Source organism: Gossypium hirsutum, chromosome D04, assembly GCF_007990345.1.
Source record: "Gossypium hirsutum isolate 1008001.06 chromosome D04, Gossypium_hirsutum_v2.1, whole genome shotgun sequence".
NCBI lineage: Eukaryota > Viridiplantae > Streptophyta > Magnoliopsida > Malvales > Malvaceae > Gossypium > Gossypium hirsutum.
The window spans coordinates 8,582,481-8,597,688 of record NC_053440.1 but is presented as its reverse complement, the minus strand read 5'-3'; the positions used below and the strand labels follow the sequence as shown (position 1 = coordinate 8,597,688).

General features: G+C 33.6%; 1 protein-coding gene across 2 annotated transcripts; it reads left to right on the top strand.

The window, feature by feature from the left end:
* The first annotated feature begins 6,018 nt into the window (after positions 1-6,018).
* On the top strand, positions 6,019-8,163 carry LOC107958797 (probable auxin efflux carrier component 1c). 2 transcript variants are annotated; one of them, XM_016894681.2, is made up of 6 exons: positions 6,019-6,625; positions 7,024-7,198; positions 7,293-7,378; positions 7,466-7,623; positions 7,707-7,783; positions 7,872-8,163. In XM_016894681.2, the coding sequence occupies exons 1-6, from the start codon at positions 6,112-6,114 to the stop codon at positions 7,936-7,938; spliced, it is 1,077 nt and encodes a 358-aa protein (XP_016750170.2). In that variant the 5' UTR covers positions 6,019-6,111; the 3' UTR covers positions 7,939-8,163.
* The last annotated feature ends 7,045 nt before the right edge of the window (positions 8,164-15,208 follow it).

The following is a 15,208-nucleotide window of genomic DNA, read 5'->3' as shown; positions in this document are numbered from 1 at the left end:
CGTCAAGTCTTGAGTTCAATGATACAAAGTACATCATTAGTATGTGACTGTTAGCACTATAAATAAATTCATCCTAAGATTAAAGTGCTAGGTACCCGTAATGATAAGAGAATGATGAGTAATGTACTCTTAATGGACCCATAACATAAATATGTTAGAGTGTTATAATTACGAGAACACTCTTGATGGGATCTACCTATGTGAGTGGAAGTGTGGCTGCTTCTAGGAGCTCAAGGCCTTGGCTCTGACAGCACTCATGAAAAGAGGACATAGACACATGGCCAAAATAGTGTCCCTAGATACTATGCATTGACCGATGTTGAAATCATTGTGTGAGATGTGTTCAGTTAATCAAATGGAATAGTTGGTTCAAAGCTTAGTCTACCATGCAATTTCGATTAACTTTAACAAGTTTTAACTAAGTGAAGGTTCAATCATAAGATACCTTCATTTATGCAAATTGATTTTCAAAAATATCGAAATCCAAAATATTTTGAAAATGGGGGAGATTGTTGGAACATTTTCAAATATTTATAGTGTTCCAATAACTATAAATGAATGGGTGTAATTAATCAAAAGTTATATTATTTGATTTTTTGAAAAAGAATTATAACTATTTAATAATATTAATTGAATAGTTATAATATTAAATGAATAATTATGTGTTTATTTTAAAGACATAATTATTCAGAAAGATATCTATTGAAGATGTCTCTATGAAGAGACATAAAAATTCCTATAAATAGGAATGAGATTTTATTTGGAAATCACACGTGCAAATTTTAATATTCTTTCTTTCCTTCCTTCATTTTCTAAAATTATTATATTATTTTATAAAGTATTACTGCAGAAATCCTTTATAGAAATTGAGTTTCTTGTCATACATTGCTCAGTGTGTAGTGGGCTATTCTCGTCAGTGCAAAACGCAAACAGTCATTGGCTTCATTGTATCCTCGAGGTTAATTTATTTGCTTGGAACTCATTTACACACCGAAAATAGGTGGGGGCGAATATAACCTTAAAGATAATGACTTGATACACACCTTGGAGCCTTGTCCTATTTTTTCTTTTTCTATTCGAGTTCTATTCGTGTGTTCAAAATTTTATTCACCGGAGATTTGTACCAACAAATTCAAGCTTGAAACACGGGATCAAACGCAAACAGAGGTGAAACGAGCGAGCAAAAACAAAGAAAATGTGGAGCACCAATGAAGGACGTGCACACCGCGCTGATTGCATCACGTGTCGGTGCACAAGAATTAACCTGTCTTTCAAAAAATCCCTTAATTAACCAAAAAGCAAGAATTTTGTCATCAAGAGAATCAAATCTCTTAACCAACTCAATCTGGAGACTGGAATTGAGCAGTGCAGTTAACAACTTCCCTAACCTTTTATTTTCTTTTGCTTTTCTTTTATGTACTGAACTTGTTTTAGATACCAAAAAATAATAATAATAATACTCAACATCTTTGTATCTGCCATGAAACAAATGTCAAAGGAATCAACATCCCACCATCCAATAAATTTGAAACATACCTTCCTCATTCTCTAACTTACCGGTTTCCTTTTGGATTGATCTTACATTTGCTTAGGGATCGCCATATTATATCGACAAAGAAGGACGAGATCTTAGCTACTGTCATGATTGTCCTTGTGTTTTCAAATATGGTGGCCATATAATCATATATAGTAATGCCTTGGCTTTGTTTTAGAAGAATCAAGGAGCATGAGTGAGGGCATGATTTATTAATTGTTCCCCAGATTACAGGAAACCGAGATTTATCATCATGTACTTTTCTTTAAAATAACTCAAGTTATAGAATCATCCATTCAAGGTCTAATTCAAAAATCTAGGTTTCAGTTTTGAAAATGGTTTCTGAAGCCATTTAATTAGATGAACTTCTCTTCAACTGTATAAAAAGTTAAGATTTTTAGGGAAGTGAATGTAGTTTTATACTTCATCGTATTGTATGCAATATCCCAGTTCTTCATAAATGAATTTCAATCATATATATATATATATTGTGGAGGCTTACAATAAAAAAAGAAGATTTTGTTTGAAATAAGTGATTTGGAAGAAATTTAAAGATTTGTTGAGTTTTTTAATCATATTAAAATGGCGAATTTGGAATCTTGATGGTGCTGTGGAGAAAAAATGAAGATTTGTTTCTCGAGATTGAGGGAGTATGGCAACTAGGAAAGATGGTGGGTTGTGGGCGTACCTCAGCTAACGTGGAAAAAATGGTTGAACTCGCTTTGGACAGGACCATGCTTCATATAATAATTTCTCGATAAATTAGTGATAAGGGATGTATATACTCATACTATCCTACTAACATAATTTAATAATGGATAAATACAGTGCATTTTTTAAATTAAAATTCAATAACAATTGCACTTTTACAATTTAATCTGCACTATAATTAATCGTTTTCTCAATTCAATTAGTTGATTGTCCATTAATATATTTTCCAATTGAGTACGAAAGTTCTTCTATTCATAGTTTTCATTTAATTGTTTTGCGAAATTTGATTCTGAAACCTCATTTTCCAACACTGGCTAAAATCGGGTCGTTATAAGAGGTATATGCATAGTGTGTAATAGCAATTATGTAACTAACTTGACCTACTCGCGAGGAGACTCGAACCACCAACCTAAAGCATATTAACCTCCTACCTGCAATTAATGAAGTGGTACCATACTTGCAATTATGTTGCCTATATGCCTTAGATTGGTGGTTCGAGTTCCCTCGTACGTGGGTGACTTCAATAATTATATCACGCACTATATTAACACCTCTTCCTTGAGTCTTGTAGGTCATATCTCCACCAACCAAGACGTTCCCCATCATGAATCGTACATGGCTCTCGACGAAGATGGAAGACAAAACCCCAGACAATACTTTAACATCTAGGGGCGAAGACAAGGGTCCCTCCTCCCCCACCCCCCAAAAAAAGGTAAAATTGCTATGGAGGTCCTTTAAATTTTATAAAATCATAAATTATTATAATGGTAAAATTATACTTTGCCTCCCCTAAAAAAATATTATTCATTTCTAGCTTCACCTATATTAACATCAATGGAAGGCTTAGCCAGCTGCTCGGTGAATAATATTTCAAAGACTTCTCCTAAAATAACCGACCTCGTCTTAATATTTCTGAAGTAAGTATTCTAGCTTTACCTATATTTCCTTCAATTTTACGGAACTCTCGTCTTTTTCTTTCTCTTATTGGAACCCCTAAGCACTGATCAGTAGCTATTCTTTTCTTAGCTTTTCTGTTCCTATCGTTTTCCATACACTTCATGAGGTGTATTAATCTCTCATCAAACAATTATCATTGGCTATATTTTTCTCTTTTAAAATAGGGAAAGACTGCAGATTTTATTTTCAAAAAAGAATGGGACAAACTTTCCGAATCTGACAATGAGAGCTATGATTTTATTTTATTTCATTTTTATTACAGTTCTTATCAACATCTCTATTTATGTTCAACAATTCTACTGATCAGTCATTTCTTCATCAAAAAATCTTGTATAATATTTTTGACGAGGGACACTTTGATGAATGGTTACATCAAAAGCTTCCAACAGAGTTCTGTTAATACAAAAACGAAACCAAATACAACTCCCCAGGAAAAGTGGAGGATCTCTGGGGCTTTCGGCATTCAACCTACCCAATTCAATCAGCAATTTGCAACATCTCGTGGGAATCAAATATTAATGTTGTTTGGTGGAGGAAAACAACTTGTCAGCCATGAAGCAAGAGTATGATCATATAATCGATATCAGATTTGACTTCAACATTAAAAATATATATGTTTCATATGTGAGTATGTAAAAACAGTGATAGCGGTGAGATTAAATATTGTAGCGTGAAATAAGAAAATGAGTTTAAGACACCGCACCGTCCATCCAAACTCATCCAACTAGTTGGATTGCTATTCGAAATTTTGGAAATCTCATACCCAAGTCTCCTAGCTCAAAAACCCTTTCACTAATAAAAAATAACAAAATTTAATTTTTTTATATAATTTATAATTAAATTTAAGTAACTATTGTTTTATTATTAAATAGTAATTACTAATTACCTTGTTTTAGTTTTGGGTGAGTAAAGCAGGGCTTGGGCATTGCTATCTTACACAAGTATTCTGATCAATTTTTCTGCAGAAATATACTCTTAATCTACATAAACCAAGAGTTTAGATAATACAGACTTTTTAACTTGCTTTTAAATTTATTTAATTGAAAATTCAAAAATAAAATAATTAATTGAAAAAAATAAATATAAAAACATTCTTTTCTTCAATATGAAGAGAATAGTAATGCAACCAAGAGTCAAGATCTTTTTCCCTACAAAATGACACATTTATTCCTTAAATACTTTCAGTATATTTAATTTAAAGCCATACTTTATAAGTTTATATATATATTCTATATATACATACATTGCAGACAACAATCAGACAAAGATGCCCATTAAATTTGAAGTTTGGGACCTTTTTGTTAGACTGGAATTTTATTCTTAACTCTGTGGCACTTAAAACCCCTTTTAATGGCTTTGCCATATTTATATTAATCCTTCCATTCCTTGGCATTCCTTTCTCCACGTACTGGATTTGACCATCAAAAGATTCATGGGGCCATTACATGATTCGGGTTTCTACTCTGTAAATTAGAAATTTATCACTATACACGTGATACATGACAAAGTTAACTATATTTTATCGGACATTTATCATCATCCTCAATTTCATTTTCATACTAAATTTTAAATTCTATTTAGAAAGAAAAAAGGGATTAGATATAAATGGAAAAGCCTTGGGACAAAGATATTAACAAAACGGTTCATGGCATTTAATTCATTCATGGCATATTTGTTTTTTTCCCATTGTGATTAATAACACCATGAAGGAAGAGACAAGAAGAGCTTTTATGGCAAAAATTCACATTTTAAAAAGTGAAATCACCATCACACTTATTCCCACACTTTTAACTACAAATAGAAAAAATGCTTCCCCCCCCCCCTCCCCCTCTGCCACTGTCATTTGTACTTCCAATTACTTCCCTCGCAATTCACTCCTTTATTCCTTCTACCTCACCTTAAGTACCAATAAAATTGCATGAAGCAATCCAAATCATAAGCTAAGAATACAAATCCCTCAAGGGTGTTTCTGACATTTTCATTTGTATTGCCACAAAGTTTGGTTCATTTTGCCAAATGAAAATTAAAATGTAATGAACTGTGTCATTTTCCTTTTCTTTTTCTTTTTCTTTTTTTACCTTTAATAACAGGAAAATAAGACATGAATCTTCCTTTGCTCTTTGAGGTTGAATTCATGAAAATCAAAAGCCTATTGCTATGTTTTTGTTTTTTAGGGTTTTAGACTATACACCTCAGCCCTCCCTCCTTTCCATCATGAAGTGATGAACCAGTAAAACAACCACAAGATAACTATAGAATCTACCTTTTGAATCAATTATGACAAAAATACCCTGACTTTCTATTCATAATAAAGCTCTTTATACTTGTATAATCACCATGCCTACCACTATCTTATACTTTAAACATTACAAGAGGAAAGAAATAAATTCATGTAAAGAAAAAATAATAAAGTAGATGAATATGTTCTAAAATCATACCAGTAATTCATGTAAAAAGAAATTAACATGGATTCCTTTTGTATATATATATAAAATTGTGGTATTAAATTAAGTTTCGGGTTTAAATGAATCATGATTTATAGCAGGACAAGTTTTGATTAAATTTTAACATATTGATATCAATTTCGAGTTTGATATAAGAGAGTTAAGAAAAGATTTGATTATATGAATTAAATAAGCTGAATTTGAGGTTTTAAATAATCAAAATTAGCAACTTGGAGACATTTTAATTAAACCTTAAGGCCATTTTGGGGAATAGGTTAAAGGAAACTTTTTGGTCAAGCTTCTGCTTGAAGAACAGATGATGTTTCCTCTCTTTATTATAAATCTGACAAAGCAAACCAAGGGAGCATATATAAAGAGGTTGAATTCCAAGGTTGTCATAAAAAAAAAAGGGGGAAAAACAAGAAACCAAAAGCAATACATTCTTGTTTATCACTGGTTTTAACCATGATTTCCCTGGCAGATGGTTATCATGTTATAGCAGCCACCGTGCCTTTATACTTTGCCATGATTTTAGCCTACGTATCGGTGAAATGGTGGAAGCTGTTCACACCGGAACAATGCGCAGGCATCAACAAGTTCGTGGCTAAATTCTCAATCCCACTCTTGTCTTTCCAAGTCATCTCCGAAAACAACCCTTACAAGATGAACCTCAAACTCATACTTGCCGATTTCTTGCAAAAACTATTGGCTTTCCTTGTCTTGTTTGCCCTCACTAAGCTCAGTTCCCGGGGTGGTTTATCGTCCATCATAACCGGTCTCTCTTTATCCACCATGCCTAACACTTTAATCCTCGGAATCCCACTGTTGAGGGCTATGTATGGAGATAAATCAGCCACTCTTTTGGCTCAGATTGTCGTTCTACAAAGCTTAATTTGGTATAATTTACTCTTGTTTTTGTTTGAGCTAAACGCTACCAAAGCTGCCTCTGAGACCACTGTTGCAGTTTCACAAGCCTCAGGTACTTTCTTTCAATTCAATGTTTTGATTAATTTCATAAACATCCATTTTTTATTTTGTTTACAATATAAAATCAATGGTTGATTGAATTTCAAGTTACTTTCAGTCAACTTTAGTAGTAAAAGATAAATCAGGTGGGTCCAAATTTCTTATGGGGTTTCCTCTCTATGATCTCTGTTTTATAATCAAGTTTCTGTACTCTCTCTCTTTTTCTTTCTTCTTTTCTATACATAATTCTTTTTTCTGTTCAATTTCATCATTCCTCTTGCACGTGTAGCAAGTAAGATCTTCCTATCGGGCTAGTATAGCCAACTAGAAATATAATATTTGTAGCATAGAATAATGCATTCAAATCATGATTTAGAGGTTGATTTCTCAATTATTTCTGAAAATAAAAAGGGGGCGAAGAGGCCCCCGAAGAAGCACAAGGGAAAGAGGGAGGAGAAGAGACACAAACGAGAGCAAGGAAATCCAAGACAATGCTGATTTTCTTGACAGTGGGGAAGAAGCTAATGGCGAATCCCAATACCCATGCTACCTTACTTGGTCTTATTTGGGCAAGCATTCAATTCAGGTTAGCTTTCAAAAGCCTATATATATATGATTATTTTCATCTTGTGCATAAATCTTTGTTCAATTTTCTGTAATGGGGCTGAAATCTTTTGAAGGTGGAACATTAAATTCCCCGCCATTGTTGAAAAATCAATAGCAATATTATCCAGTGGAGGACTTGGAATGGCAATGTTCAGCTTAGGTATGAATCATTCAGTTTCCACTCTCTACAATATCATCCGCAATTGCTATAAACACCATACAGAGCGTAATTTATTTTTCTTAATAGGTCTATTCATGGCATCACGGCCAAGCATAATAGCTTGTGGTATACGAATGGCGACAGTAGCCATGATCATGAAATTCATTGCTGGTCCAGCTCTAATGGCGGCCGCCTCCACCACTCTCGGACTTAAAGGCAAATTATTGAGAGTGGCAATTGTACAGGTTAGTATTCGTAATGTCTTCAATCACTATAGATTTATCCGTGACCGTAAATTAAATCCTGAAACAATCTACAATATTTACAGGCTGCTCTCCCTCAAGGAATCGTTCCATTTGTTTTCGCCAAAGAGTACAATGTTCATCCTGATATATTAAGCACAGGGTAATCATCATTAACTGTTCTTAAAAGTTTTTTTCTTTTCTAATTTGAATCCATTGAGTAATGAGGTTTGATTTGGTGTTTGTTTCAGGGTAATCTTCGGTATGCTTATTGCCTTACCTGTAGCATTGGTCTACTATCTTCTTTTAGCATTGTGAAAATGTTTTCCTGGAAAATACTGCAAATTTTCTTTCCAGAAGCAGTAACCTGACATCAATTTCTGGGAAACTTCATAGATGGACATCATATATTTATAGATGTCCAATTCAGTTTTCTGGAAAATTCTTTGACATTATTGATTGTTTCCCGGGAAAAAAGAAACTATATTTATACAAGTTATTACATTTAATAGAACAGAGAACTAAACTGTTGATTTTGTGAAATATATTCTCGTATTTATTCTTTAATTTTTTTTTCAAGGTTTTGAATAGATTACTCTTATTCCCAGAAATTATAATCCAATCTCTAAAGAAAATTCTTAAATATGCCCACAAGTTGTGCATAAAATCATGTGGCCTACTCATCTCCAAGCATGTGAATGCTAAAAGCATCAGACATTTATGTCTTCTTTTTGGGTTTCGGAATATATTCATCAAACAACTATCATTCATGTCTCACCATCTGGGTTTGGGTTGGGGTTGATCCTAGTGCCTTAAACATGATTGGAATACATGGAATGCTATGTCCACTCCACTGATGATGAATTTTTAGAGCATCAATAATTGGCCCCGTCTTACCATTTTTGCTCTTTCCCACGGTTTCTCATTATCCAAATTCCAATTTGTGAAAAGGGAGATTGGAAATTACAACTTTTCCCAAGTGAAATAAGCATAACTCAAAAAGAAAAGCTGCATCTTTAATATAAACAGGCCAACTAAAAAACATAAAGGGAATGTTTGATAATTATTAGTACAGAAAACTTTATTCATAGTTTCTTGCAACATGATATTAAAAGGAAAACTATAAGCTCATAAAAATAAAAAGCAAAACGGAGAATAAACATAAATCAAACTTTATTAATACTATTTAAACACAATGGTCCTACGTTAACGAAACCTCGTTCAGGATATAATATTATTCAATCAATCAAATCAACCAACTCAATAATATGTATCTATTGGCTGAAGCCCAAAAACTCCTCTACAAGTAAAGTTTATACGGCCCCAATAGATCTGACATACACTCAAGATTACTCTCAACACCACACGAGAGTTCTTCAACACTTAGATAAGAATATGATAATCTCAACACAAAGAAATAAAAAAAAGTTGGTAACAAATACTTGAGCAAGTTTAGTCGATTAGGAAATTAAACTACCCTTGACATTTTGATAAAACCTATAGAACAAATGCGACAATTTCCTCTAAAATCAAACAATAAATAACAAAATAACACAACACAAAAAAATATAATCCCTAGAGGAAAAAGTATCAAAATAGCAAATCAATCAACCAACTACCAAATCAAAACAACCAACATCATCTCAGTCAAACATAATGCAGAAAATAAAAATCAATACTCAAAAAACAAAACTAAATTCATAGCATAGGAACGAGCAACGAACAGCCGCAACCAAACAGCAACAGAACTATAAGCCAATAGGCAGTTGTGGGCAACACATGTCATGCACGTATTTGTGATGTCACATCTGGGATATGATATGATATAATAGTAGCTAATTTTAAACAGCCATTGGGCATTTGTGTATGCATGCTTGTTAAAATACTAACTAGGGCAAAATTCGTGGCAAATGCTGCTTAAAAATGACTTTATTCACAGTTTAGTCATTAAACTATACTCGTTTTCTCGTTTTGGTATTTAAATTTTCTTTGTTCCATTCTAATACTTAAACCTTGCACTGTTACACATTTTGTTATCTAACAACTAACAACGTTAAAAAAAAAACTAGCCAATAGAATGCGTTACACCATTGATGACATGGCATGTTGACTGCTAACATGGCTTGTTGACTAGTAATGTGGCAAGTTGGCCAATAACATGACACGTTGACCAAGTTGATTGATATTGACCTACGTTGACCAAGAAAAAATCATTAAATATATTTTAAAATAATGAAAATTTTAAAAAAAATATTTAAATAATTTTAAAATATAATTTTTTTAAGTAAATAGCCGGAGTATATTAATTATTAAAAAAGCAATCCAACAACGTAATAAATGGAACTTAAAGAACCTCCTAAACATTCAAAACTCATTTCCTAAAAGTAGCAACTTTTCTTTACTCTGTCATTTGAAATGACATAACACAATCAACAGTACATTCTCAAATATTTCCTTTCCCCCAAAATCAGACTCTTGGAATTGGAAGTGTTCTATGGTGGCCTGAATATCATCATTTCCTATTTTTTCCTCCTTACTCTTGCCGACCTTCACTACTATTTTCCACGATCGGTGTCCAACCCAACAATATCCTAAACCCAATTCTCATTTCACAGTCTAAAGCTACTCCCCTAAACCGTTCTTTCTCCACCCCTCCTCTGCAAAATTCGGCATCCCATCAAAAAGATAAGTGTTCCTTTCTCCCCTTAAATATCCTTCAGTGGCCAAAAGATGAGCCATTCGGTTCCCCTACCTCTAAATATGTAAGAATACACAGTTTTTAAATTTCTTCCTCAAGAAGTTTAGATCTAAGATATAAGCACTGATGCATGAAATGTCTTTTGTAACACCCAAAACCCGGCCTAGAAGTTTAGACCGAATCTCAGATGTTACATTGATCACCAAAGTGATCGTAAGAAAAAAAATTTTTAGTTTAACTAGCTAGAAAACAAACGGCGTTTAAGTTACATAAAATTCTCAGTTGTAAAATCTCAATATTATAGAAAATTTTAGTCCAAAAGACGCTTACGTGCGTATAACCCAACATTTCGTACCACAATATTCAAAATACAACTTACAATTCAAACCGTTTATTTATAAAAGTAAAATTTATGAAAATACTTTAAAAGTCGATTCCAAAACATGGTTGTCGAAACCTCCGCATACCAAGTCCAGCTTCAGAACACAAAAATGTACCTAAAAGGGGAACATTAAAGAGGGTGAGCTACACGAGCTCAATGTGAGTTCGACACGAGACTAATAACAGAATTACAGAACTCAGTTCAATAACGAAACAGACTTAGTTATATACACAGAGCCAGAAAGTAACCTTGGAACCAATGTCCCAACAGAACGAAACAACTCTAGCACACCAAGTCACACACAGACACCAGTCACAAGTGTAATTCAGTCATACAGAAAACAGTCAGATAATCTTACACTTAGAACACTCAAACAAATACGTATGAATGCAGTCAGATAATAAAAACTCACTCATCCAGCCAAAACACCTCTCCGTCCCCCGATCACACCCCAAAAGAGTTGTTTAAGCTCATCCAACCAAACACACCATATAAGACCTGTACGTAACACCCCTAACCTGTATCCATCAGTAAAACAAGGTTATGAAGCATTACCGGACCTATCGGACAATTTACAATCAATATGAAAACCAACACATTTACACATTCAAACCTATTTAAAACATGCCTTTTATAAGTAAATACTCATCATATACCAAATGACCAAATGGTCATCTTGAATCATCACCAAAACCTTTATCAAAAAGACTCAAACCTATACATGCCATATAACCAATATCACAAAGCTTATAAATACCAAACCATAGCTGGATAGTGTGATGAGATCTCTGACGACTTCCAACCCGAGCAAGCCTCCAAAACTCTATAAACATAGGAAAGAAAACAAAGTAAGCTATAAAGCTTAGTAAGCTCGTATGGAAATAAACTCATGTTATTAACTAACCGCATTTAAAACAATTATTCACAATATGATATAATTCATATTTTTTTACATTATTCTATTTCAAATTCATGCACATAGTTAATCCATATTTTCATGAGTTTATTCATTCAAAACATGTATGGTTTGAATACTTCTTATCATTTCATTCACATTTTCTATTAGGAATCGTCCCGATTAAGCAACAAACAAGTAAAAATAGCAGAAGAAACTGAAAAGATGAACACACAAATTTAACGTGGAAAAACCCCTCCAAAGAGGATAAAAACCACGGGCAAAGATAATTTTACTACAATGGCAAAAGAATGAAGAGTACAAAAGATGGAGATAAAACTAAACCTCGAAAACCCGAAAAACAAAAAACCCTCAAAACGTAAATACAAAATTCTCTGAATGTGTTATGAGTTCTAATCTAATGGGTGTTTTTACTAAGGTTGTAAAAGAGCCTATTTATAGGCTAAATTCATATGTCAAATAATAATAAAATAATTTAAACTAATCAGTGTTTGACTGAAACAAATAAACAGAGTTTAACTAAAAGATTATTTCTCAAATTTGACTGAAAATAGGAATCATACTTAACAAATCTCCACCTTGACTCATATTTCCACAACGCCATCTTTGCAAAAGCCCGCCACGAGCCTATCTTGAACTATGCAGGGAATTAACTGAGTCGAATCTGTGCTTAGAAACCGGAAGACGTCTAGCCTTCGACTTGTACACTGCCAAATCAAAACTAACCCGGGTCTAATTTTCACGAACACAGTGCCCTAACTTTTCAAAACCTACATCCAAAAGAGAACCTTTCTTTAACGAAACGGTCATACATTTTTCCTTTCTATGACCAAGTTGCCTCCGCTCCAAACAAGTTGACTTCGACTCTGTAATGGACGAGGGACGTCCGATTTCACTGGTCACTGTAGAACCTTCCAGAATATAAAGACTGCCAGTTCTTTTACCTTTTAACAAAACGAGAGTTCCACGAGATACTTTAATACCGCTTGACTTGATGTTGATTCTGCATCTTTTCAAGTCTAAAATACTCAAGGAGATGAGATTCTTTCGTAAATCAGGTACATACCTAACATCTGAGAGTGTTCTAATCGTCCCATCGTGTATCCTAATTTTAACAGTACCAATACCAATTACCTTACTAGATGAATCGTTTTCTATGTGCACAACTCTACCTTCAACCGAACTGTATGTAGAGAACCGTTCTCTATTGGGACACATGTGGAAAGAACATCCCGAATCTAGGATCCACTTGGACGTGAGCTTGGAGTTATCACTCGTTGACACTAACAAGAAATCATCACCGCTTTCATCGGCCAAATTAGCATCAGCTACATCTTCCTCGTTACTCTCAGCAGGTCTTTTATTTCGCAGTTTATAACAATCTTCTTTGACGTGACCTAACTTTTTACAATAGCGACACATTTTTTCTCGTTTCTTTAATTCTACCAAAACGGAAGCTTGCCTATCTACCTGGCTATCCAAATGAAGCTCATTGTCGAGTTTGTCTCTACTCAACAAATGACCCTTCACATCTTCAAACGAGATTCTGTCTCTGCCATAAATCAGGGTCTCCCTGAAAAACTTGTATGAAGGGGGTAAAGAGCACAATAATAGCATAGCTTGATCTTCATCATCAATATGAACCTCAACGTTCTTTAAATCATTTAAAAGAGTAATGAATTGACTGATGTGATCTTTAAGAAGCTCACATTCGTTCATGCGAAACGTAAATAGACGTTGTTTCAACATTAAACGGTTAGCCAAAGACTTAGTTGCATAAAGAGTTTCTAACCTTTTCCACAAGGCGGATGAGGTCTTCTCTATCAATACCTCCTGCAATACCATATTCGCAAGGCACAACTGGATTATAGACGAGACTTTTTCATCAAGCTCTTCCCATTCTGTTTTATTTAGATTCTCAGGCTTTTTCCCGGTAACAACCTTTTTCAAATCGGATTGAACTAGAATTGCCATCATCCGAACTTGCGACAGATTGAAATTTGTCTCACCATCGAACTTCTCAATTTCAAATCTTGTTGTTGCCATATCGGAATGGGCTGATCTATGAAAATTGAACTAGCTCTGATACCACTTGTTAGGAATCGTTCCGATTAAGCAACAAACAAGTAAAAATAGTAGAAGAAATTGAGAAGATGAACACACAAATTTAACGTGGAAAAACCCCTCCAAAGAGGATAAAAAACCACGGGCAAAGATAATTTTACTATAATGGCAAAAGAATGAAGAGTACAAAAGATGGAGATAAAACTAAACCCCGAAAACTCGAAAAACAAAGAACCCTCAAAACGTAAACACAAAATTCTTTGAATGTGTTATTGTAACACCCCTAACCCGTCTCCGTCGCCTAATCAGGGTTACGAGGCATTACGAAACCAAGCTCACATAAACATAACTTTAATATCTAATTCCAAATGCAAGTCCAATTCATGAACATATATAATCAAATTCCAGCATGGAAACTAAACTCTTTTCCCATTGCTATTTACAATATAGGATTCAAAACTAACCAAAACATTATCAAGCCTATACATGCCATAAGATCGAGTTCAAATATTTAACAAAATACCAAAAGAAGTCGATAGTGTGATGGACTGTGCTGATGATCCTCGAGCTCGTAACGCGTCTCCAAATCTATAAAAACGAATGAACGAAAGCAAACGAAGTAAGCTTTTATAGCTTAGTAAGTCTCCAGCATAACTAAATGTATAATTATAAACACATAATTATTATAACCTTTTTAATCTATTCTACTGAAATTTCAACTAACACAACCAACTAACATTCATACATTATTCTACTCAGACCATTTCATTTATAGTCAGATATGTATACCTGTCGGATGAATTCAGTTTAATATATATATTATACAAAACAACATTACAATTGAATGTATACCACCGAGCATATATATACATATTATATACATATCAAACCGATTGTATATGTACACTCATGGTATGTTCTAAATCAATTCAAATCTAACACAAATATATATACATCAATCACATCTTATATTTGTTTATATATAAATATACCCACTATGAATTTATACCTGAATACCTAGGTAACACATACATTCGAAATACACACATATATATATATCTCAAATGCATACATGATTAATTATCAAACACATAGGCTCAATATATATATGTTTAACTACCACATATCACCATATGCATTTATAGATTCAGCAATCACATATATCTAATGTACATATGTATTCATCGATTTCATATAATCACAAATCATAGATATATCCATTGCATATTCTAACACAATTTAAACAGATTCACCGGCATTTTGCCTGCTAGGCTTAAAGCCTGATTCAGTACACCGGCACTTAGCCTGCTAGACATATAGTCTGAAATGTATCACCGGCATTAAGCCTGCTAGACATATAGTCTGAAATGTATCACCGGCATTTAGCCTGCTAGACTTAAAGTCTGAATTACTTCACCGGCATTAAGCCTGCTAGACGTAACGTCTGTATTATATTCAATCACTTTATAATAATTCAAACTAACAATTTCATATCTTCACTACCATTCAAAAACTTTTACGTGAATAT

What these genes read in the sequence shown, in the direction of transcription:
- LOC107958797 (XM_016894681.2), top strand. Translation starts at nt 6,112, where the DNA reads ATGATTTCCCTGGCAGATGGTTATCATGTTATAGCAGCCACCGTGCCT. An exon ending in TGCAGTTTCACAAGCCTCAG is followed by an intron (nt 6,626 to 7,023) that starts GTACTTTCTTTC and finishes GAAAATAAAAAG; the next exon opens with GGGGCGAAGAGGCCCCCGAA. An exon ending in TGGGCAAGCATTCAATTCAG is followed by an intron (nt 7,199 to 7,292) that starts GTTAGCTTTCAA and finishes AATCTTTTGAAG; the next exon opens with GTGGAACATTAAATTCCCCG.